The 27,071-nt window shown below is 37.6% G+C and overlaps 1 protein-coding gene across 2 annotated transcripts in view; it reads left to right on the forward strand.

The window, feature by feature from the left end:
- Positions 1–27,071, forward strand: part of Arhgap15 (Rho GTPase activating protein 15) — a 590,914-nt gene that overhangs the window by 25,010 nt on the left and 538,833 nt on the right. For both annotated transcript variants that reach the window (XM_005390781.2, XM_005390780.2), the window contains one exon: positions 4,220–4,398. In XM_005390781.2, coding sequence (XP_005390838.1) covers positions 4,234–4,398 — 165 coding nt within the window. In that variant the 5' untranslated portion in view covers positions 4,220–4,233. The remainder of the gene's footprint in view (positions 1–4,219; positions 4,399–27,071) is intronic.

The following is a 27,071-nucleotide window of genomic DNA, read 5'->3' on the forward strand; positions in this document are numbered from 1 at the left end:
GATGTTTCAACAACGTTCAAGTTCCAGCAGTTTTCCAGGTGGGCCCCGTGAGGCTCTGGTGACCTCACTTTAGGGCTCTACAGTCCGGTTTGTTTGGGAAACCAATGTAGTACATACATGATTCAAAGGTTAAAGTTTCAGAAAAGTTTTGAAGCAAGGAACCCTTTTGATTTTGTTCAAATGGGTTCGCAAAGCACCAGGTTAAACAAAGCCCCTATCCTCTTTTCAAGCATTTCCTCTGTTTTCAGAATTCCCTTAGTGTCCTGCAGAAATGCAGTTATGTCTATTACTAAACCCCAGGTCCCAGACCCACCATGGCTCACGGCTCAGCAGCATCAGCACCCGGGGTGTATGTGAGAACTGGGTGCTCTGGGCGTGCCATAATTACACTGAATCAGAAACTCTGAGGTGGACCCACAGAAGCTGCCAGGGGATTCTGATCTATGCTTCAGTTTGAGAACCCCGGTGCCAGGGGAGGCACAGACAGGGAGTCAGGAAATCTGGATGACTCATGGCCTGAGGAACCTAGGAGGCTCAGAAAGAGAGAGGCAGTACGACGTGATGGCTCAAGGTGTGGGGCAGGAGGTACCAGGACTTGGGGCTCTACGAGAGGCACAGTGCCCACCTAGAAGACCAGTTCTTGTCCTTTGCACCTTGGTACTGAAGCCCTTGATGGTTTTGAGACTGGGTCAAGATCAGGCCTGTGTATCTGTGAACATCATGGAGCTCGGTGTTCAGTGACTTGGCTTTCAGCGCTGCAGACATCAAGTAGGGTCTCTTCTCCCACCTGTGAGGAGTGGCCAGCACTGCTATCTTGGCACCTGTGTTTGGGGTGGGGTGTGCTCTATCTCTGTAGGCTTCCCCAGGCCTTGCTAGAAAGATAGAGGATCTTTAAAAGCTAAGAGGGGGCACGTTTACAAAGGCAGTGGGTGGCACCTTCAAAATAAGCAGAAGGTGGAGCCTCTTGTCATGGTGTTGGCCTTGGTCTCAGCAGGGATGGCTCTGAATCGCCTTTGCTCCTATTCACCTACTGCCTCTTCGGCACCTTCAGCAGTCACTGTCTGCTCTATCTGTGAGCGTCATGGGGTTTGGTGTTCAGTGACTTGGCTTTCAGCACTGCAGACATCAAGCAGGGCCTCTTCTCCCACCTGTGAGGAGTGTCCAGTGCTGCTGTCTTGGCACCTGCCTTTAGGGTGGGGTGTGCTCTATCTCTGTAAGCTTCCCCAGGTCTCCTCTATCTTTCTCCAGGCTCTCAAAGAGAGAGGCCCACCTGTCCCCCTCCCTCCCCAGTGACCCACTTGCTGGCCTGTGCTTCCCTGTAGCTGTCCAGATCTACATCCTGAAGGCAGACCAGGCAGGGTGCTGAGGAAGTTCAGTCAGCATCATCTCCATGTACCAGCAGTGCACCAGACACATCCACTGCAGCGACCAGCGTCTGTGGATCCCTGCTACGACATTGCCTGCAGTTGTCCCAAACATAGTATGCATGTGCTTGTGCATGCACACACTCACACACACAGAGACACACATAAACACACCCTAGATTAATGGTTTGATTCTGTTGAGGAATATGCAAGATCAAGCCTTGTATGCAGTCAGAACAGAATTCCAACATCTCTAAAAAATATGTTTTTTCAGAAAAATACATAATTTATTTTTATTGCCTCCATTTTTTTTATTTTGTAATATTTAAAAAAGCTCTTTTGTACTCAGGGAAATAATTTTGATAATACATCACTCATGTAGGCACACGAAATGAACAGAAGAGCAAGAAAAATTTGTGAAGGAATTCTTAAAACAATTTTCTTATAAACAACTATGTGAATTGTAACTGAGGCACCATAAAGTTCAAGTAAATTGTAAGACGTTGGCGTTTGATATATGTATGTTGCCCTGAAGCCACATGCATCCGTCAGCTTTCCTGTCCCTGGGACAAACTGTCTGACTTAAAGAGGAGAGATTTAATTTGGCTTATGTTTTTGGAGGGCTCAGGTCATAGTTATCCGGCTCCCAGGCAGGAACATCACAGCAGAAAGTAGGAGAGTGAAGCTGCCTAGTTCATGGCCGCAAGGAAGTAGATCAGAGAGCAGGGCCAGAGAGAGAGGTGTGAGGGACCATATATAACATGCAAGTTCGGGTCTCCACGAGATATCCAGGCACACCCAGAAGTGTGCTTTACGAAATGCCTAAGGATGCATCCAACCCAGTGAAATAGACACAATTAAACTTAATCATCACACAATCACTGCAGTGAACAAAGATAAATACGTCATGAGCCCCAAAATTTGTTTGTATTTAGAATCTATTCTTGCCTACACCCTGCCCGTAATCAGCCACTGGTCAGCCTTTTTGCCAAATGTTAGTTTGCATTTGTGAAGGAAAGTATAGAAGGAAAAAAATCATAGAGAAATTTTTCTTCCTTTTTATTCTCCTTGGAATGGCTTTATTTGCTTAGTAGAATGAGTTTGCAGTTCTTCGTTGTATATATGAATAGTCTCTCCCTTTTTATTGTCTATTGCTTTCATTGTGTAGATAAACTAGAATTTGTCCCTCTAAGTTGCCTTTTTGGAATAAGGTACATACTTCTCTGCTTCTTTCTGCCAGTGTTGTTGGGAAAATTATTAGTTTGTCCTATCTTCAATTTTATCTTTAATGAAAAGATTGTTTCACTACCTATTTCATAGAAGTTTTGCAAGAATGAAACCATTAAGAACCTTACTTTGTATCTTTTTTTTTTTTTTTTTTTTTTGGTTTTTCTCCGGTACCGGGAACCGAATTCATGACCTTGCACTTGCCAGGCAGGCGCTTTGCCCCTGAGCTAAATCCCCAGCACCTCATTTTTGTTTTTCTGTGTGTGTGGTTTTGATTTTGTCTTCATCGTTGTTTTGTTATTTTTTTAATCTTTAAAATAAAAAATATTTAAACAAAGAAGAGAAAAAAGATTCTTGCTGTAGCAAAAAGTAAAATATAAATGTTAAGTTGCTCTCTAAGTTGTTATTCAGTTGTTTTCTGGTACTAATTGTGAGGTAATAGTTCTCTTTACATTAAAGTAGGAATAGAAATAGTTTATTCATTTTAATACTCATCTACTTTGAGCACTGCCCTATTGTGCATCTAACAAACAGAATACCATCACTGTTTCCTAAAAATAAATCATTCTTGTGAATTTTATTAACTTTTGTAAGTGCCTCCTCATTATTTTTTTCAGTTTTGTATGGGAATGCCCAGTGCCAAATATGCAAAGTCCGCAGAGTTAAAGAATTAGAGGCAACAATCAGGCAGAAAGGAGGTCTGTTTCAGCCAATTGAGAAGCTGAGATTGCATTGCAGATGTTATTTTAATGAGATGATCCGTCCATTTGTAAGAACCTAGAGGCAGTTGAAGAGGATCATGGACGTGTGAAGAAGCACCTAAAGCTTACCTCAATGCTACCACTGTTTAGTTATCTTTGTTCCCTACCCAAATTATTCCTTCCTTACTGCTGTTCCTTTAAAGTAATAGATATAGACATATGTCTATAAGTAATAGACATAGTCATTGATATCGATAGACAGAGATATAGAAGGATATACATATAGTCAATTAATAGATAAATTAAATATATGGAGTTGATTTACTTTATTTTCATATTTTCATAAATATCATTTCCCCTAAACTAGCAAATCTGGTCAGTTCACATTAGTCAGTAGAAAACATAAATTTAAGTTCTCCCTAAGGATATTGGATGGAGGAGCCATCATATCTGCTTTACTCTGACACCAGTTCTACTCCCTAAAATTTGGCCAGATTAATATGGCCTTTCGGTCCAACTACAGCGAAGAGTACAGGTGGTAATGCGTGAGTGTAGACTGGATAACAGGTGAGTGAGTTTGTGAATAGAAAGAGCATATGTCCTCAAGATAATCAGTTGTCGAATCTTTTCTACATAGGAAGACTATCAGGCTCCTATTAGCTTCTTAATAGAATTAGGAATTACAGAGATCAGGGTGTGCTGCATACAAACTTTTGAAATCCTCTCTCTTGTATACTATTTTTCACCTGTAGAAATCTCAACTGATAACTACAAACTAATTATTTTATTTTACTGCTCAGAGAGGTGAAGGCTCTTTTATTTATTTAACTTTAATATCCTATGAATTAATAGGGGCATGTACCCACCAAGAGTTTTTTCATGGGAAGAGTATATATTTAAAGTACCATAATTTTTTTATTTTATCAGGACACCACAGTAATATGAAGAGATCTACAAATTCTGATACCTCTATGGAAACAGTGAATTCTACTCACCAAGGAACAGGAGCTGTGCAAATGCGAATCAAAAACAGCAACAGCCACCATGACAGGCTGAGCCAAACTAAGTCCATGATCCTCACCGATGTTGGGAAGGTCACTGAACCTGTGAGTCAAATGCACCAGATAGCCTTACAGAATTTTATTTTCTTTTTAAAAAGCAAATTAGCTTTGTTTTATTTGTGTTCCTAATATGCAGTAGAAAACTGTTTTTTCATTGCGTTTTATTTTGCCTACTTATACTCATAATAATATCCCCAGTTGTGCAAGAAGAGCTGGGTCTAATCCAGAGTGATAAAGTGGATTTGGAGCGAGGCTGAAAAGCACCTTTGACTCATTTTAAGGGCCTCTACTATCATGCTTCAGTGTCATAAAAATAATGAGGTTATGCTAGCATGTGGTGTTTGTACTTCCAAATACAGTACATCACTTAGAAAAGCCAGAGGCTAAAATTAGCTAAGAATAAACTGAGAAAAAAAAAAATCTTTAAAAAAATGTGAAAAACTCTTTCTTAAAAATCTCCCGATTCTCTGTGATAGTGGAAATTACTCCTTGATTTGAAATGGGCTCAGATGATTGAAATGGTGTGGCTACTTAAGGTTTGGAGAGGAAGACATTTTGTCTCGATAATGTGTCATTAGAAAGATTTGAAATAAAATAGAGATGAACTCTACTGCCAATGGTGTCCCTGGCCCTGCACGCATCCTGAGCCACTAAACCCACTGATTGCGATGAGTCTCTTCTGGTTAATTTTCTTCTGTAATGGTGGTAACTTGCAGCTGAGGCCATAGGATGTTACAAAATTATTTATGCAATGTTAGCCAGTCTTTTGGACCCTAGATCTATTTTGTTTCACACAATGAGAGCAAGAGTGAGAAATAAGTTAGCTAGGGACAGACTGTGAGCCCCAGCCACCGTGCCGAAACATGTGAGCTATTAATTGAGTGTTCTGTTAATATCATAGGAGCCTATGAAATATTCAGCTCCCTAACTGAGTTATTAAGTGAGATAAACTTGCTGAGCATCATGCTACCGATTACATTTATTCCCCATTTTTCACTCAAATTTCAAGTGAAACTTTAACTCACAACAATCCCAGGAGCTTGAGAGATACATGAATTTAATCATTTTTTCTCAGGTGTTATAGACAAATTGAGTGTGAGGAAGCCAGTGGTTATTTGGGGGGAGTGACAGATGCACCTTTAGATAGGGTAACTAATGAGAAAAGCACTGTTCGTTATGTACTTTCTCATTTAAAGTTATCGGCTACTGGGAGGCACAACACTGTTAGTTGACTTTAGTTTGGAAACAGCTAAAATACTCCTTGAGTATCAACTTGAAACAATGGTTAGAGTAAATTATTGGAATCTCTATTTGTATTATCTGTAAGAACTGTACCTTTGAAAAAGTTTAAAAGTTAAGTATATTTAATGATGCCTAGCATATTTTATTGGCCGTGTTTAACAAAAGGCACTATGCCGCAGTTGTTTTTGACAAGCATGAAAACATCACAGCGTGAGACTGCAAAAGGAATTATGGAGAGAAATTACAAGTGATCCATCTCTCAATGAATTATCCACCTCAATAGCCCGCAGAACTCAGCTACCAATTAACACCTACTTTATTACATGTTGGGATGTACTTAATAACTTTCATGTGTTTATGCACTATTACCTTGACTGATGCCTCTTGTACAATTAGGCATAATTGGCATATCAATATGCAAAAGTTAAAAGGATTAACCCTCTTAAAACTAATGAGCATTTCTGTATCCAGCTGCTAAATGAGACAAAATTAGCATTTTTCACTTTTGGGCAGGATTTTATCATGCAGTTTCTCATTGTTGATATTACCTTGTTACATAACTTTAGTTTGGGGGGTTGTATGCTGGACTGCTAGAGCATAAGAGTTTTCCGAAGTTAAATGAGCTATAATTATCCCAGCTTTTGTTTCCGCATTCTTAGCCTGGGCAATATGTATTCCACGATAAGGAACAAAAATAAAAGTTACTTTTGGTTATGTGCGCTCAGTGCATAATTACATAAAAGGGGTATTTTAGTGAGGATATGTCATTTCACCGAGAAAACTTGGCTCGGAGATACTGTATTGAAAGCCTGCCCTGGCACTAATTTTCTTTCTGTCGCAATTCTTTTCATCTCTTTTCTCCATGCACAATTTTCTGACTAGATACTGACAGAATGTAAAGTATTTTGGCATATTTATTCAAACAAGCCTGTTAAAGTTATCTGCTCAAGCTAAACTAAAAACTTGATTTTTCAAATTTGGACGATGGGGTGAGGTCAAGGGGGAAATTTTTGAATTCAGGAAAAGGGAAAAGTAATGCATGCTTAAAATGTGTGCCCATGTTCATATGAAGCATGGCTTGTTGTAACAGTGACACATCCTTGTAATTTCTACAGAAAAATTTGTCTACTTAAAGACCATACTTATGGTATGCACCCTCGTTAATAAACATGCCCCATTTATATGACTTGTTCATCAGTATAACAAGAATGCAATTCTCACATGGACTATATGATAACACAAGAATCTGTATTGATTTACTATAAAAATTACTTTGAATGTTCCAGGGTCACATCATTTATATAGTCTTGTCATTAATTCATAAATGCTATTTTATTTTGTTATGACTGTGTACCTAGAATACAATATAAAATTCTCCTGTATATACATTATGAGTCTCTAAGTATCTTAACTTAAAGATTAGTTTGAAATGACAAAGTATTTGCTTCACCCTACATTCAGAAACACAGATAGATTTGTTTGTTCCTTTTTAAATTTTGATGATGTAGGTGTTGCAGGGAAACATGCCAGTAAAATAGCTGTCAATTCTCCAGTATTTTGTTGGTGGGATGCATTATTGCATTGCAACCCCAAAGAATTATTTTTATTGGGTTAAAAAAAATCCATATCTTTTTAAAATTCCCTAAGTTTACTTTGCTACCTGGGGAATGTTGGGGAGATGGGCAGTTTGGAGCACAGCAATATGATTTGCAAGAAAATTGCTCTTCTGTAAAACAGATCTAGGGAGCTCCATTCAAAGAGGAAGGAAGCGCTTTGGTCTCAGTGATTTGTTGTCTCATCCTGAGTCCTAGAATGAAGCCTTTTAAAGGTGGATGGCTTATTTAGCAGAAAAAGCAGATAGCGGAGTGAGAGTAAATGGGCCACGTGAAGTGTGCCCGTTTAAGGGATAAAAAGGCTAATGTGCAATCCCGCAAATGGCTAATGCAAAGGGTTTAACATGCTTTGATGTTATTTATAAGAGGGATGCTCCAGCCTACGAGTCAGTTTAGAATAGATATTAATGAAGAGTTTAAATAGCCTAAATCAGCAATCTGCAGACCTGGGATTTATAAGCAGGAGCGATTTCAGCATTTAAGGCTGGTGCCTTAAGCAGTAACATATATGAATATTCACCATTTCCATCTTGAAAACTCACAGAAGGGCATTACTTCATTCATGACCATCATGAACAGGAAAATATCTTTTTATCGGTGTTCAGATAAAGAGTTAGGTCGAGCCATTCCTAAACATTAACATACCAGCCTCCTTTTCCTTCCATTAACAGACTGTGTTTCTTCATTTTTCTTTTAAATGTAGTATCAGGAAAAAGAGGAAACAATTTTCTTTTGTTTCTTACTTCTGTGATTTAGGATACTTGCCAAAGTTGTGGCTAGCCAAAAAGGCAGACATAAAAATTGCTGCTAAAAATACGAGCCTTCTGTTTAGCAGAGTTTTTAAGAAATATTATGAGATTGTAGGGCTTGTCCATGTTTACTTCAAATCAAGCTTATAGTGAGCTTTGAGGCTTTGTTTGTATTATTGTCCTGAAGTAGATCCTGATATTTAATTAAAATGACACTAAATCACATTGCATTGATAAGACTTGGCATCTGAAACAAAGGTAATGGCCCGTATTGGTTTTGTGCAAAAATAGCGCTACTTGGAAAACGAGCAGCAACACAGACTGTCAACTCCATTTATAGATCAATATGTGAAAACCATTGATCAGCTAGGCATGTGTAACAGTAACACTTTGCATTTATTTGTTGTTTTTAATACCATATTAAGGCTTACAGGATTATAGGCTTCCTAAATATTTTGACTTCTTCATAAATATATGATCTGTTGCATGTTAATTAAATGAGAGTCTGCAGCCATTTCTAAAATTGTTTTTAGTTTGATGATTTCCTTTTATTGCTGTGGATCGTATGATCTGAAAATGGATTCGTTTCCTTCTGCATAAAGATTATTAAAGCTTATTTTAATGTGTCCTATTTAGTGTGAGATGTGACTGCCTTTTTGCTTTGAAAAATATAGATACATACAATTATTTTTTCTTAGCGACTGGCTGATCTCTTTTTATTAACTGGGCATTCTCGGTGCTCACAGTAGAATTATTCCCTGACATATTTTGCACGCCCTGTAGATAATGGGTCTTCTTGATTTCCCTGATAGAATTTGTTTTCTTTCTTTTCTTTTTATCTTGTACTGTAGTACACACATCTGATCCAACAGTATGGAGCAAATAAACTGATCATCTCAATTAAATTCTAGACACACACAAATATAATTTGAATTCTATTTTTCTGATTTGAGAACAAGCATTTCATATTTTTCTCACACTGCATTCTGCAGTTAAATCTTTCTTATCTCATCCAAGTAGGGACAGTGTTTTGTTCCTAATCTTTATGAACTGTTGTAGATGACATCTGTAAGCCATATTGGTTTATAAGGAAAAGCTGCAGGACAGTGGAGTGAGCCTCTCCATAGATACAATCCTCTGATATGAGTAAGCAATAATGTGTCTTCCACTGCAATTTTCTTTACCATTGAGAGGCCAATTCCATTCAGAAATCTTTTTACATCCTCTCTGTATATTAGGGACTCTGCTTTCAAGAGGATATTTAGCATAATAAAAGAAATAAGTTTTTCAGAAAGAACAATACACAGTAACAAGCATGAAATTCACAAGTCAGCTAAGGTAACTAGTGCGGGGTAGTTTGCAAAAGTGCTAGAGAACAGATGAAAAAGTTTGTTACAGAGGATTTTGACTTTTATGCAATGTGCCTCAGGGGAGGAGAATATTCAAATCCCACCAGGCATTTCTTTCTCTGCCTTTCCACACCACACCATCTCATGCTGTGAAAATCCTTAACTGTATTCACCGAGTACAAACCGGACTTTCCAAAAGGTTGAGAAAGTTTAAAATGTCATTGTGTACACTTTAAGAATGAGTCAGGGATTGCAAATTCATGTAATGTCATGTGCTGTCTCCATTTTAACTTGAGCATAGCTAAATTTGTTTATAATCTCCTACTGATTGAACATGGAGCTGAATGTACATGAGATATATTTTTTTAAAAGTTAGTCCTCTGATTACTAATTTGAATCCAAAACTCTAACCTTGTTAGCATCTGGACTTATTTCCATAATAACAACCCCTTCAGACCCTACAAAGTAATGAATAATTGACAACAAATGAAATGTTTTGATAGTTGTCGGCACAAAGCATGTTTAATGTTTTGTGTTGCTTCCTAGCTAATTATGTAGATGACACATTTGTCAGACCTTGACTGCCATTAGAAACGTGTTTCCAGAGGGGAGAAAAACAGGCTATTCATAGAGTAATTAACTAGAATGCTCAATGACCTGTGAGAGATTCAAATCGCTGCCAGTTCAGACATTGTTTTGTTACAGAGCAGAGGGGTAATTAAAATTCCAAATTACAGTCCTATGATGGAGCATTTGTTTGTTGACAGTATACTCTTACTCTAGTTTGTTAATTCTTTTTTAAATTGCTTCTAATCCATTTTATAGCTTTAGGAGTTCCGTCTTTGAATTCACTGACAACTAATATTATGGTAAATTGTACTTCAATGGAGTACTGGTGCTTCAGCTTCAAGGGAGCACAAGGTGGGTGGGACAAAGAGCTCCTTCCACAAACTCACATATCAGGTCCTGTTGGTAGCCACGCCACTAATGCGGACCATCTTGTTAAGCACTCTGTTTCCAGCTCTGTCCAGGAGAAATGTGATAGTGGAAAGTACAGAGATAAAAGAAGAAAATAACTGCAAACAACTAAAAAAGGAGAAAAAAAACTAGTGTCCAGCAAGGCATGATTGATGAAGTGTTCTGGTTCCAAGAAGAAGGAGAGAGGACCTAGAGCTGAGGATGACTCCGAGAGCAAGGATGGGATGCTGGGATGCTGAGCTCATGGCAGGGGATGCAAGGGTCTAGGAAGCTCATGCTCATCATTCAGAGTGACAGGAGTTGCAGCGATACCTCAATCTCAGGTCAATAACAAACCATGGGATAATCAGGATCACCCCCGAGATCGTCCAACGAAGTAACAGCAGAGTTTCCAAAACTGGAGGGCTAAAACAGTCTTCTAAAAAATTTCAGCTCCAGCGTACCATTTATTTAGGTTGCTGAAAGTGAGAATATAGTTTTATTAAAACGATCTGACAGAAGTCACACGGTGTTTGATGCAGGCGAGCTGACAGAGGCATCCAGTGAGCACTGATTATCCCGAAGTCACTGTCAGCTAGGATTGATTTTCACTTTCTCCGTTTATGTAATGGTTCCTGTAATACAGCTGACCCCGAATCACGTTACCTTGTCATTTCTCTGCATGGATCAAGCAGAGATGAGCTGAAAATAGCTAGACACTGACCTTGAACTTGCCAGAAAAGTGAGAAGTGACAGTGGGGTTTTTCTGTAGTACTGGTACAAAGACGAAGTCACGCTGTTCTGTGTTGAGTTCACTGTTAGCAGCACAAGGGGGCAGAGCGGTACTGAAAATTACAGGTAAAAGCACCTCGGCACCAGCCCGTAAAGCCGGAGACACTGAGTGAAAGCCAGAAGTCTCGTTTTTACATCTCAGTGTAGACATAAAGGAGAATTCCTGATGAATCAAAACCCCAGGTCCCCCGATGTTCATAATCAGGGATCTAAAAGTGTCCATTCTAATTAAAGTAGGTTACCTCATATTCTGAGTGGCAGCAACTATGCTTTTCCTTACATTATTTGCATAACATTTAATTCACATAACGCACTTCACTCTAAAAATAACTTGGAAACCTTGTCAATATTATTAGGAGAGTTTCACACACAAATTTCCAAGGTGATGAGTGTCATTTTAGGTGCTCAAGGGATGTAAACATGCTTTCCACATTTACCAGATTTCACTGGACAAAATTAAAATTGGAGAGTAAGATGATGCTCACCCGCACATAAGTAAACTGTGAGGTAGAAAATGCTATTTGCCATTTGATTTAGGGCTGCCTCTACCTGTCCACTTTTTTATTTAGTATTTGTTTCAATTTTAAAAAGTCTATTAATAGATGGGCACTGTGAGCTTGGTTCATCAAAAACACAGTATGTCACACATTGTCCTTTGCTTGCTGGTACTTAGTTAAGCTAAATCATGATTGTTTTGATGGGAGATATTGCTCATGAATGACACTCCACGAACTTGCCAGTGAGGCAGAGACCTGACGCAGGTGGAGAAACAGAAGAACAAACACTGATGCAATTATCCTCCAGGAAGTCAGTGCCTCTTGCAAGGGCACAATAACATGTTTGCATGTATAAGGGTACGGTATATTTGCAAGCCTCTAAAGTAACTGGATCTTTTCTTTCATATAGTACATTCTGCATGTGTGCTTATTTAGTGTATATACATGTATATGTACTTTTATATCTGCCTAGACACATAGTATGTATACATATCTATACATGGATAATGTAGTATATAAGTAAACTTATTTACATGCTCCAGGAAAATAACTACCTATATAGATGAAATATCAAGATTGCCTTAATAATCTTTTGTAGATTTAATTCAAGATACAACTGACAAAACTAACATCTAAGAAATAGAATTCTAATATATTCAAGAATGGAATGAATAGGTAATTCTATGGTCCAAAATAAGGCAGAAATATTTAGAATAACTGCGTTGTCGCAGAAATCTTTAATACTTAGATTTTAACCTCTGTAGAAGAAAAGCATAATTCCTCTGACTTAGCAGATTTTGATATTAGAGTAAGGGTGGATGTCAGGGACACATGTGGATTTACAGGTATAAAATGTGAGTCTAAAATGCACATATGTGAAAGCAGCACCAAGGCGCACTTCCATGTCTGGAGTCCTACAGTGACTTTGCAGTCTTGCGAGCTGTGTGCTGAAGATCCCCAAGTGCCCTCTCCTAGGAGGAAGGAAACTTCCCCCGAAATGGCTGATTGGCCATGAAGCTGTTGGCTGTAGAAACACTTCACAGAGTTTGGGGGTTTTATTTTTTTTCTTTCACCTCCCTTCAGTGTATAAAGCTTTCAATAAGGGACTTCGGTCCCTGATGTGTTCAGATTCAATTTATTGTTACCATCTGTTTAATTACCCTCTCAGGTATGTGTTGGGAAGCAGGAAAGTATTCTATCCAGCTTTTGAATCCCTGTGTTCCTAAAGAGATGTGGGTAGAGTATGTGTCAGTTTTCAAAGAGCATATTAAAAGCTGATAAGCAGCACAATCTCGAAACATAACACGGAATGCACCGGCATTATTTTGCACGTTAATACACGTTGCAACTAATTAGCAGAGGTAGGACAATGTGGCACTCTCACAGAGCTGGTACCACCCTCCTTACACACAATTTCATACGCTTCTCCTTTGAGGTGATGTTTTTTACTATTTCTGTTCACTTGAATTGCAGTGACAATGCATTTTGGGAGGGGAAATAGGTATGGGATTTGAGGTTTAACAGCATGTGTGGTTGTCATATGACAAGCAGGTTTAATGATGTGGTAAATTTAAAGAGAGACCAGATAGTCAAAAAAACTGACAAAATCTTTAGAAATATAAAAGAAACTCAGGAAATTCAGAGCTACTTTGCTCCTTATCCACTTCCTCCTTTTCCTCCCCCCTTATCATCATCATCACCGCTATTATTACTAGTATATCACACCTTTTTTTCTCCTGGAGAACCATCAGGAATGCTTTTCCTGGGGGCCATTATTGTTACCATTCTGTCTAGTGCATTTCACATAGGCAAAGACCACTGGAGAAAAAATTGTACTGGCTGGCACAGACTTCCCATTAGTTTATGTCCAAATTATTGACATATCAGGATTTGGGTGGAATTAAGCAATAGCATGTAATGCAACAAATCAAATTTGAGTATATAAATATCAAAATATTTTTGAGGTTTTCAGGAACTCCAAACCTGAAAAAGAAATAAATCAGGTGCTTTTACTTCCTTAATCACAGAAGCTAAATGGATACGAATGCATCCTTCTTATTTATCCTTTAGGAGGGGATTTTAATAAGTGATCTTTTTTCTCCAAGATTCTAAGGTATGTTAGTTGAGATCCTGTTTGAAAGTGTTTTTAATGGCAGCTTTGTTTTTATGTAAGTGCCTTTCCCCAGTACCTTGAACACAAGTGCTCACACCACTGTTCTCCTTTTATCTCTATAAGAGGAAACCAGAGCTGCTTCTGCCTTCTGCTCATACATTATCTCTGTAGAGGGAAAGGAATAACGATGACACCAAACTTTCTGCCACTACTTTTGGACACCTGACCTGCTTTCTTTTCCACAGGGTAAAAGAAAGCTACAGCCTTCATATTTCCAATGAGAAGGGACATGTGTCTCCTTGCATTGAATTGTCTTAGATCATATCATGTAGCACAAAGTGACCCAGCGTAGTGAGACAGGAAAACAAAATGACAGTTTTGTTTGCTCTAATATAAACTCTAACATCAAAACAAGGGGGGAAAACCCAGAGGCCCATGGCCAGATCACACAAATTAAATAACAAGAGTGGATATTCTGCAGTCAAAGAAAATGTATTCAAGGCATATTCTTTAATTAGTAGTGAAAGGTTAATGAATAAATAAGCTTATCTCAGGTTAGACAAACTGAGTGTAACCACCAGTGTTTTTAAAATACATGAGAAAGTGAATCTGGCCGATACTTGACAATACATCACACGCTGTGGTCTTACCTATTGATCACAGCCTGACAATGGGTAACCTTTCATGGCAACTTCCTCTTTTACCATGAATTATTGACAGTGTTAATGCCAATAACACATGATCAAATAGACAAGAAAGAAATTTACATTCCTGGATGTGCTATCTTTTACTTCCATCCTCTTTAATATGAAAGAAAGAAAGGAAGGAGAAAAGAAAAAAAAAGGAAGAGAAAAATCTTTCTTATCTTGAAAAGACTAATGAATTAGCTTTTACTTTTACACAGAATATTAAAGTGACATCCTTATAATTTTTATCTAAAACTACAATGCATTTAGGGTAATAAAGTCCTAAATATAAGGGAATGTTGCAGTTCTTATTGACACCCTACTGTGCAACATTAGTTTACAGGTCCTGGGAAAGTTTACTCTAATGGAGTGTCCTATGCTTCCAGCATGACTAATTCCCTGCTGGTTACAAGGTCGCCATCTCAGTCTCACTACTGCAGGTGTCCAGCTAATTTCCATTCCTCAAATGGAAAGTAGATCAGGTTGACTGCTTCCTTACATACATTCATTTGTACATTCATCTACCCATTCAACAGACATGTGCTGGCACTTACTATATATAGTAAAGGCACTTACTATATATATATAAAGGAGTCTTTCAAAGGAAGACTCCTTTGAAAGCTGGGAATACAAAACACAAAGCTTCTCTCTCCTGTTGGATGGTGCTCCATGGAGGTAGAACCCTAATCTTAGTAGAACCCAGGCTCAGCCCATTCGTTTCTTAGGGTCATTGTCACTGTCACAAACACTTCCTCGGTCTCACTAGAATTAACATCGTGTTCTTGGATTTTGTCACACAAGTCATACACACGGCTTAATTGCAGCCTGTCAAATGAGAGACCTTCACTATCTTTTCACTTTCTGTAGGGTTGTAAATCTCAAACGACAAGCGTTTTTTGTTTTTTTTTTAAATTTTAAATTATGGGAATCCCAACTGATTTTTAGCCTCATTTAAACTCTCCTTTGCACAGTCTGACATATTTCTTACGTTTCATCTCCTTAGTATATGTATTTCACTGGAATACTTTCTTTTGTAATAACTCAGGATGCTAATGTTCTTATTTGGTCAAATTTATCTTTTATTTGTCATTCATGTCCTTCCTTAGTCTTTATTAATCTTAAATTTAATTGAAATAATATTTAATAAAAATCATTTGATTTCAAAATGAAAACAGAATGCGGATGTAATTTAGACAGCTACACAGCATTCAAAAGTTACATCAAGCTCTTCAATGTGAAAAATTTTTGAAATTTGCTTTAAAATTTGGCTTATCATTATATTGTAAGTAACTGTGATTTATGCAATTTTATGAGGTTTGGTCATGTTTTGTATGCAATATAAAATAAGCCTGCCAACGCAGCCCCTACTGTTAGTGTTATTCTTCTCTATCTCAGAATAGCACATCATAGTTCTTACAACACATTAAAGGTCATGATACTAACGTGTACCTACAGTAAGCAAGGTGATAACATTAACTACTAAGAGAGTTAGAGTACATAGGGTCAGTTAGTATTTTGATCTACCTTGAGGCTTACTCCACCAGGAAAAAAAGGGAAGAAAGACAACTTTTTGAACAGAAATTAATTCAAATTCCTTAGACATGCTAGGGCCAAAATATAGTAACAGTCAGGTATTTAAACTAACTAGCTGGTTACTAGCTCTGCTGATGCTAGCTTTTCCTGATTATTTGATAATTCACAAAATAAGTACTATTAATACTCCATAATCCTTGCTTCTTTCCTATGAGGTTTATAGAACTGTAGCCTTGTTATGACAAAGAACAAAGGAACTTGGATTAGATTTCAACGTAAAGAACTGCTTCTCATTTCTTTACTATAAATCTAAGCATCTCTTCACTTACACTGTCCATTCCAACTCCAAGTCCCTCATCTTCTGCCTGACCATTCAGGTGAATCCAGCCTTACATTACTCAGGCTTACAAGATCTCTAATGTGTACCTAGAACACTGAATACCTCCTTCAGCCAAGCTTCACGGACCTGTTTGAAATGTTTCCCTATGAATGTCAACAATGACTTCACATCTACTGCTCATACTCTATTTTGAGGCTAATGGGTTTAAGCCCATGTTTCAAACTAGGGGCTTCCCCACTGGTCCAATTTTGTCTGCAGTTATTGTTTATATACCTAGAATAATGTTTTTACACTTTAAATATTAAATACTATAGTCGGATTTCTGATGTCTTTGCCTTCCAAGTTTTGTTACTTGGTTGGCCCTGAGGACTTCTGAATTGATAAACTTCAAGCCCTTATGTTGATTGACTTTTCAGAGGTAAAGGGCACAGTGTGGCATGGCAGAACATGACAATTGCTAGTGACAAATCTAGAAACAGACGATGACAGTTGTTAGTCATAAATTTGGAAATGTAGTATCTACCACATTTCACTGATAGTGTAAAAACAGTCTTTCTTATATAGCAAGAGATGAATTTTCTTATTCAGATTTTCTCATTTGGGTTTAATTTCAATTTTAGAATCGTACATTATTATAAATTAACAAACATCTTGCTGCCTTTTAAACAATACTAAAAAAGTAACCGTGGTTATCTATGGAAATGGTGTTCTCTTGCCACCAAGTTATAAATATTCTGTTTATTTTAGCTTATGTATAATATGACTTTTGTGGATTTGGTTAAATAGTTCTGAAAATCTGATGAGAAGCTGCTTTGTATTTAACTGAAACAGTGCACTCTAAACTTTATCAGAAAGAGTCACATCAAGCCCTTAAAATGAGAACTGATGCTACCAATTCTCAAAATTATATAAAATTTAAAACAATTTAGCTTTGACTGGCCGTCTAATTGTTCATCATTTACTTTACATTTTTATTCATTAAACTTAATTTGAAGTCTTCTAAATTTTGTTAGAATTTTTTATTTCATTTCACAATGTCATGTAAGAATCCATAAGAAACAAAAATACCTTTTAAAGTGAACTCTGCAAAAATGAACTGTGCAAATAACTCAGCTCCTCCAGACTAAAATATCTTGTTCTGGAGCATCTGTTTTGCCAACTAGAAGCCTTTATGGAGACAGAATAGTTTCATGTAAAGAAAATACTTCTCAGGAACAAAGATCAAAGGCTTCTCATAATCTCTAGAGTTTAGCACACTGAATTCAACATAAAGATATATTTTGTTTACCTCAGATTGTGGTTTTGCTCCTTTCTTTTTAATTTAGCTGGCTTTTAACATCCTAAGCTTTCTCATGAAAATTTGTATTTGTGATAGCTCTAAAAAAATCAGTAATTCACAAAAATGGTTCCTCCCAAGAGCAGGCAATAACCTGCCAAAGCTAAGTAGCTACTGTCTTTTCTGGGTGGAATAAGAGTCCCTGAGTTCACGACAGTTAACCAGGCCTTCTTCACTGAAAACCATCTCTTTGTGGACATTTGAGCTGGCAGTGTTGGCTTTCACACATCTATTCCAGCTTTTGCATGCCCACTGAGGACCATAAGAGCCTGAGCTATCATTCAAATAAAGGCAAAAGCATATCTCCTTTGAGGATAACTTTTCCAAATTGCTGCTCCTGAGTAGGAATAGCTTTTGAAGTAGGAAAAAGGCATTTATGTCATATGTTGAGATGATAATTTACATAACTTTGGGAAACTTTATCCTCTGCTCATTCCCAGAGGCAGTAATTAGTGCCCCTGTGCTACACAAATCACCAATGACAAGTCAAAGGTAGAGTCCTGGTGAGATGTGGCAGGCAGCCATCCCCGAAGAAGCCCCTCTAGGTTCGATCAGAACTGTCAGTGGACAGTGTCATGAAGATGCTCTTGCCCTTGTTTGAGTATTGCACATGTTCAATATTTTGACTAGTAACATTTCACCCTAGTAAAGATTAGAAATATCTTCAGATAGTGTAAATCCAGGTGAAAATAATCCCTTCAACTAAATTCCCATAATGGATATCGTACAAGTACTTTGCCAGTACATAGCAATAAATGCAAGGCTAGGAATTATAAACTTGTTACTAATATAGGGCAGACCGTGAAGGCAAATCCGGCTCTGCCTTTTGCTTGCTTTGTTACTTTGAACATGCTCATTGATGACTGTGATGCTTCCTATCTACACTTGAAGTTGAGTTACCTGAGAGTGAGGAAGATGAAAGGAAATAATGTATGTAAAGCGCTAAGTGGGGGCATATATGTAAGTATTTAAAAGTTTAATAAAATTACTGTAATAATTATGCCACCCATTTTCACTGAGTCATTTTGCCAAGCCTCCCTCTGTTCCTCTGAGTTGTTCTGGGTGCTTCCCTGCCATTTGATTTTCTCCTTTAGCACGTGAGCTGCCAATGTTACCTCTGTGCTAAACCATTTTGATTCAAACCACTTCAAGCTTATATTCAATCTGCTCATGGTTGACTTTAGCATCTCATACTAGATAGATCTTTCTGCGACCTGTTGTTCTTCCAGCAACAGCCTGTGGTGTTCCATCCCCAGCTATGATTTTTGGTGAGCTTTTACACTAGAGTAACACAAATGTCTACTCTTTGGGGGTACCCACTGTGTAGATGGTTGTTATGGTTTGTGTCTGTGTGTCCCCCCAAAGCCTCATGTGGTCATGGGATAAGTTTTTAGAGTTTGATTGATTATGGTTGTGAGAGCTGCATCCGCCCTGGGGTGGATAGTTTGCATATGTAAGGGAGAACAAGAGGCTGCTTGCGGCCATTCCTGGCTTTTGTGCTTGTTGCTTTTGCTGTGTTCTGCCGCCATGAACTGTAACCCTCTGCCATGTGCCACTCTGCCTTGTAATCTGCCAAGTATGGACTAAAACCTCCACAAACTGTAAGCGAAATAAACCTTTCCTTCCTTAATTTTGGGCATTGGGTATTTTGTCTCAGCAACGAGAGAAAAGTAACCAAGACAATGGTACTGTGCTACATGTTATAACAGAAGATTCCAACAAAATCAAGATTATCAAACAAATAATGAAATGAGGAAACTCAGGCACACCCTCAAGAATATCTGATACCAAAGCCCGTGCTTCAGCATTCTAAACCACTCTGTACTGTAGTCTTTAAGTCCTGACACCCTACCCTTGGGGGAACATTCTATAGCATTCTGTGTGACTCAGAGAGTAAGTGGGAATTAGATGAATATTCTCCTTTATGCCTCCTAAAATTCTGCTAGCCTTTAAATGACCAATGAAAACTCAAATTCTTACTCAAAGTTTTCTCTCACTGACCTTTCCTCATCTAAACTGCTGTATCAAATACCTTCGTAATAATTTTATAATCGTTCTTTATGTACAGTTTTAGTGGATCACTTTCTCTTTTACTTTGATACCTTACTAAGTTTCATTACTGTTACTCACCTTTTTATATGTTCATAGTATAGATCAATAATTAAAGGGAAAACTCCTTAAAGTCAGACATCATAATATTAGCCTCAACATAATACCAAACACAATGCTAAAAATAGAATTTGATCTTATTTTAATTTAAAGCACTTTGAAGTCTTTTATATTACGTAGTTACTAACATGTAATTAATAATATGTCTACTGCCTTGATGATAACATGTAATTAATAATATTTCAAATTGCCTTGATGCTCCAGAAGGCACAAGTTAGAACCCAGGGATACAGCATAATCACATAGGTAAAGAAACTGAATTAAGAAGGAAAAATTGCACTACTTCATCTGTGCATTACTTCAGGAATAGCGAAGAGACCATTGTGCTAACTAAGACCAAGGTGGGCGGCTCATCTCTTCTACCGACTGTCTTACAGTTCAGTGTCTTCCGCGTGTGCCAGACAAACAGTGCTGCAACTTCCCCCTGCAGCACGGGTGTTGCGTTTCGGAACAGCCAGAATTCTGCTGCTCTTGCTCCTCCCATCACCTCTTTATGTGCAGTCAGGAACTGGAGCTCCCAGAAAACAGCGCGTTAAGTATAGGAAAAGACTGAGAGTGGAACAAGGCATCCTGGGAATGCTAGTAACCACAAATAGATCTCTGAAGATGAAGCTAGAGCACCAAGTGAGCACCAGGAGAAAGGAAGAGGGAGATTTAATTTGTTATATGTACCTAACTAGTCGATTACATCAAAGAACCAGTCACAGAAAGCCAGAGATGATCCAACTGTATGTAGCAAAACTACACTAGTTGACTTGTTGCCTAAAAGTTTGGTGAAGAAGTGTTCTTGTCAAACCACTGCGCACTGTAGTGACTCCAGTAAGAAAATTCATCTACACATCTGGATAGTGAATTCAGTGTAGAAATAGTAAAATTACCTTTTATAAGCATTAAAGTTTGCATTTGGTCCCATGTAATAGAAAAGTGACTTAGTCACTTAAATAAGTAATGAATTTCAGAGAGAGAGAGACAAAGAAAGACAGAGATACGGAGACAGAGAATAATAATCCAGAGGCTGACGTCTTCCCATCAGTTGTAGGGCTTGGCTAAGAAATTTTCAAAGACATAAGATGCTTCTCTTTGTGTTTGCATTTAGTTTATTTTCTATTGCTTCCCTTCTCATGGCCAGCAGATGGCTGCTTTACCTTTAGAATTTTTGCTAAATTGCAGGCAGAAAAGAAGGCAAGCAAAGCCCAAAAGGCATGTGGAAGCAGAACCTGACCTCCTTTAAATAACTTCCATGGATGACCCACTCAGGGAATCTTTACCTACATCTCATTGTTCAGAACTCTATCTCACATTCACATTTAGCTTCAAGGAAAATTAAGAAGTGTAATTGTTAATAAGGACACTTTACTGCTGCAAACAAAACAATATCAGATACAGACAAGGGCTAACAAAATACCAGAATTAAGTGATAGAATCAATTAAGAGTGAAGTAGACTCACATATTTCACAGATGACGCAGAGGTTTGTGTTCTACAGTGAGTTTAGATTTTATCATCAGATGTACAATCAAAATCAATTGAAGGATTTTTTTTTTTTTGGTTTTTTTCTCCGGTACCGGGAACCGAACTCACGACCTTGAGCTTGCCAGGCAGGGGCTTTTGCCGCTGAGCTAAATCCCCAGCCCCTTCAATTGAAGGACTTGAAGCAGATAAGTCTCTCACCTTTGTGAAGAACAGATTTGGTTAATTCAGAAAAATAGAAAACTGAAGGCAATGTGAAGGAATCTGTTTTATTCTCTATCCGATAGATAAATGTAGCTACATTGATTGAGTGGAGAGAGATGGAAGATGACAAAATAAAAAAATATATTGAACATAGAATTGAAAAAAGTTGTAGAAGGACATAAGTGGGAAGAAAGAAGCAGCAGAGCTTTTAGGTATTCAACATGGAGAAATTGCATAGATGACCGTGCCGGTCACTGTGGAGAGGACCGGCTTTCATAGAGATGAGACAAAGTAAGATATCAAGCAATTTGTTTTGAGATTTCAGTAATACGTAACAGTTAAGTTGCCAAAGGGACAACGATGTGAGTTTGGAGCTCAGAGGTTTGACACACCTTGGAGATATAATTGTATTGCCAAACACCAACATATGGCATTAAATGGCATGGAACTAGCCAAGGTCCCTTTGCAACAAAGTGTAGATGTAGAAGGAGGACCGATGCTGCCAGGTAGGGCTACAAAAAATGTTAAAGGACTCACAGGAAAGGTTAGCATGAGCAAGGAACATCAGTTGACGTCTATGAATTTTGAAAAAAAGGGAGGTGCTTGAGAGAATTAAAATGAAAAATATACATTTTACTTATATAGATTCAGTATTTTTGAAGATAAAAATACTTCACAGGAACTGGAAATGAGGCAAGACTGGTGGATCTAAAATTGGATATATATTGACCTAAGACTGTAATGAAAGCAAAGATGTCTCATATTTTATGTACAGGTATTTTAAATTTAATTTGTAGTCATCTATGAATATGCATAGATATATGTTACATTTGTGCACATGCTTTGATAAAACCTAAGCACTATTAGAGATTGTTCAGTGTTTTAAATGTTATTTTCCCCAGTTCTGGTAAAGGAAAACTCAAAATGTATTTGGTGCTCTTAACTTTGTCATAAAAAATGTCAATTCTGCTTCAAGAGGCAATCTCTCACCGCAACCCTGGAGGGGATAGCGAAAAGTTACAATGCCTAGAAAATGATAACTGGCTTCATTATGCAAAATAAATGTTCAAAGACAGAATCAAAGGGCAAACATCCAGGTAAAGACAAAGAAACTATGCAAAGATAATGAAGATAATCCACAAAACAAAAAACACCCTCTGATTTTTTTCTTCAGTAACTGGAGTGGATGTTTTGAAACTTTATTTTTCATTTCCAGTTTGCTCCAGGGTAAAATGATAAGCTCTGTTAATCAGAAGAGGTTAATGGCATATTATTTCTTTAGCAGATTGATAATAGTCTCTGCACCAAGTTGTAACTTCTGTCCAAGAACACTATTGTACCTTAGCATCAATTGTTTGAAAATGTCAACTGTATGTTTGATTTAATCCACTTAAAGAAAAAAAACCCACAAGGAACATTAGAAGATAATGGAATGTGTAAAATTAATCACTTTTCAAGAGGTCTTTTCCAGTTTTATTCTCTTTGGTTGAATCTTTCCCCCATTTGGCCCTGTGATAGCATTCTCTTTTGGAAGACATGTGTGCGGCTACAGTACCAGTGCCCATTGTGAGCCAACACTGAATTTATCAAACAATTCCCTCTCACCCAAATATTCCCAATATAGTCACTGCTAGCAATTCTCTTTTATTTGTATTTTCTATTTATACCTGGTGGATTCCATATTTTATTAATTCATAAAACCAGCTTTGCCAAGCTCCCTATGGTTATAATTATTAAGGCTATAACTGAAATGATATCTTTCATATTGATCTTCAAACAGAAGTTCTTGTCCTGAAGCTTTGTTTCACATTAAGGCGCTAATGATCACCTCACCAACTGAACAGCTTAATAGTCACAAAAAGCTGAATGAACAGACTTTGATCACCACCTCTGAGAGAGCTCTGGTCCACATCTCACCCATCTGTAATTGGCGAATACTAACTGAACATTTAACTTAAAAAAGAAAAGAAGTATATAATACTTCTAAGAAACTTTATTTCTCTTTGACAATTTTCTAATTTCTAGTTTGCTTTTGCAGGGGATACTTCTCATCTTACTTATTCTGTTTGTTTCCCAAGTCAAGCAATAACTCTGCCTGAATGTTATTTTTAATATTCTGAGAGGATTTTTTTAAGTTTCATTGTCTATGCTTAAGAATGGAGATGAATTACAAACCCAGTTGAAATGATTGACATGAGGTAGCACATTTAGTGCCTATTTACTTGTTAAGATAATCAGTACAGATTCATCAATGTGGCCTCTCTCATTTCTGCAGGGACAGTAGAACTACTTGATGGCTCTTTCATTTTCACATACCCTGCTGGAAAAAGTAGAATAATCACTCCACAAAGAAATCTTCTACAAACACAATATAAAATTCTGAAAAAATATTAGCAATATTTTTTAATTGATCAAGTGGGAAACAAATCTTTTTAGGCATTCATTAGACATTGTAAAGTTATTTACTCCCAGGCTGAAAAACTAACAACACTATGGAGACTTTGCATATCTGAAGTTTAAATCAACTTCAGTTGTAGGGCAAGAATTTTCCCTAGGTTCCAGCAGATGTGAAAGTGGACATTAGATAGTGGTGGACTATAAATCCAGAGGAGAAAAAAAATCCACAGAGGGTTTAAAAATATCTAGCTTGTGTTTTTGTGAGTCATTAGCTCCTTAATGTAACTCAAGGGCTCCCAAGCTAATCAACCAAGAGTCTTAGGAAGCCTCTAGTTTGACATGAGTGAAAGAAATGAAAAAGAGAACAAGTATTAGCAGCGGTCAATGCTATTAAGATGCTCACGGAAGAGTAATTTGAAAATGTATTACCCACAGAGTAAGTGAAGGCCCATCACAGATCAAATGTTAAGTTTGGGGACAGGAAACAATTGGTGGAAGTAATTGGCCAGTGTTCAGAAAGGAGAGACTGGAGGACAGCAGGGCAGGATGGAAGTGACCTGATAGACTTTTAAGGCCTTGTGGTTGGCAGAGAGTCCTGTGATGATGTTCTGCTTCCCTCCATGCTTCTTCCAGAGGAGGCCAGTACACAAACAGTGGAAATTCCTGTGTCTCCATGATATGGAACAGGTGTCTGCACAGCTGACTAAATAAAAGTAGTGGGGATACCAGCAGCCAGTTTTATTCACAGCCACAGAACTCCAGGTGAACAATGATCTCTAAAGTAATCTTCAGAAGCCACAATAGCTGTTTTACTCTCAAAACTTCTTCCTTGAATTAAGATATCCATGACATATTTTCAGAGGGCTTTCTGATGATTCCAAACTGCTAGTATCTCTGAGGTGACATACAATGACCACCTTGAAAACCCAACCTACCAGCAGATGTAATTTCAGTAGAATAAGAATCAAATCTACATCATAGAATAAAATATAATAGAAGTTATCTATATACATATTTTATATATGAATAAAATAGTAACAATTGAATAAAATGGATATTATATGTAATACTTAAATGAAATTAATATTTTATAATAAATTCAAAATACAACACATAATTTTATAGAACAACTTTATTTTAATATTGACATATTTCAAGGGTAACATTTTATAATCAGGTTGAACACAGTGTGTTCTTCTATTTTGAAAGATTCTTCTGTATCATCAACTAAATATATGACAATGATTACCTCATTTCCCTAAGCAAAGCACTTCAGGATGCATTGTCACAGTTATGAGGATTCACAAAGATTACTTTATATGAGTGATAAATGTTAAATGAGCAATTATATTGGAAACTTTTCTATTATTCACCTATATAAGGAACACATTTTTCCTCAATGTTTCACTAACAATTTTCAGACAAGTAAAAAAATTACCCAATGCAAATATAAATTTAATTACCTTGTTACTTTAGGTTGTATGATTCACATTATTAAAAATTAATTGACATTTATGTGCAAAAGACAAGCTATTGAAAAATTAATCATTATCTATGCTAAACAAGCCTGGATTTTGGGCAGCTAGTTAAAATCATTACATAATAGCAGAGGAAATATCTCCTTTCTTTTGTCTTCTCTTCATTTAATACTAAATTTTTTAAGAATACCAAATAAAAAGCATATAGAAACCTCATTTTTCATTGGCCAGGCCTCCTGATTACAAATGTAAACTCCTAATTCCAACTAGGTTAGACAGAAAAGAAAAAAATGTCTTTCATAGCATGTATTTTGCTACCTCAAAGTACAAAATACCCAGAGGTTGACTTACACATCTGCAATTTGGGCAGCAGCTGTAAGGAAAGCCTACAGCTTTGACTGGATCAGGCCAATTTATACCTGAAAGCTTTCTTTCCAAGATGGTTCATGCATTCACAAGGTAGAACAGCTGATGCCGCTCTCTCCAGAAGACTCATCTGGGGCTGAGGGCTGGAGATCTGCGTGTTTCTGTCTCCCTCTCTGGCCTGCTTTGGGGTCCTTATGGCTTAGGCACTGGCTTCTAAAACTCATCCATTCTCATCTGCACATTTTCTTCCTATTTCCCAATATCCTTTATGTGCTTTGGTCTTTATTTACCCTTCCAGCTTCTCACATCACAGAAACCATGCAATGTTTGAACACGCATGTCTGATTTATTTTACTTAAGCATATGTATGTTCTCAAGGTGCATCTGTGGAGTGGGGAGGGGAAAAGGAAAGAAGAAACAAACAAAAAGAATAGAAGAAAAAATGGAAACAAAGCTTTTGTAATTAAAGAGGGGAAGAAGGACGGTAGGAAAGAGAGGAGAATGGGGAGAAAGAAGACTCAAGCTGTATCATGTACAGGTACAAATTCCCTGTGATGAATGTTGTCATCATGTCTATCTGAAATTTACCAATAAACTAAGAAGTTTAAAAACTAAAATAAAAGTTCATCTCATGAGAACCACATGCAAGTTTTTTTTTTTTTTTTTTGGTTTTCTCCGGTACTGGGAACTAAACTCACGACCCTGCACTTGCCAGGCAGGCGCTTTGCTGCTGAGCTAAATCCCCAGCCCCTACATGCAAGTTTTATCAGTTTCATGTACTGGTTTTGAAACTCTGTTTGCATAATCCCTTTCATGGTAGTTACTGGCTTGACTGATTCAAGGGAAAAGAAAAGCAATTCTTAATGAGAAGGATGTGGTGGACATCTCAGAAATAAGTTCTGTCACAGAACTGAAACTTAGAAATGCCCTAGCCTTTATGTCTATCTATCTGGCCATCTCCCTACACTGGCTTCTTTCTCCTCTGCTGAGACAGTCTTTCTCTACAAAGTGAGTGATGTGAGACCTGCAGCTCACATGCCTGTGTCATCTCTTTCAGCAGAAAGAGTATCTTCTCCATCAGCTGAGCTGGGAGAATTCCAGGCAAAAACAAACTAAAAAATGAGACAGAGTCCCTACATTGACTAGCCTCCATTTTAAAAACTTAACCCATGAAACCAGTAGCAAAACAGCATATAAAGTCAGTTTGCATTAAGAAACAACAAGTGCCTACTTTCTATTCCACCTATGCCTTTTCAAATCCATGGCATAAAAAAATGCAGACATGGTTCACCTATGTCTAAGAAAGTGTATGCTTCTGTTTTTCTCCTTAGATATTTCTGAAGGGGAGGAGAGAGAGACAAGGGAAAGGGAGGGGAGGGAAGGAAGGGGTAGGGGAGGGAGGAGAGGGGAGGGAGGAGAGGAGAGAGT

The sequence above is a fragment of the Chinchilla lanigera genome, unplaced genomic scaffold, assembly GCF_000276665.1.
Source record: "Chinchilla lanigera isolate Chin_1 unplaced genomic scaffold, ChiLan1.0 scaffold00039, whole genome shotgun sequence".
In the NCBI taxonomy this organism is placed as follows: Eukaryota; Metazoa; Chordata; class Mammalia; order Rodentia; family Chinchillidae; genus Chinchilla; species Chinchilla lanigera.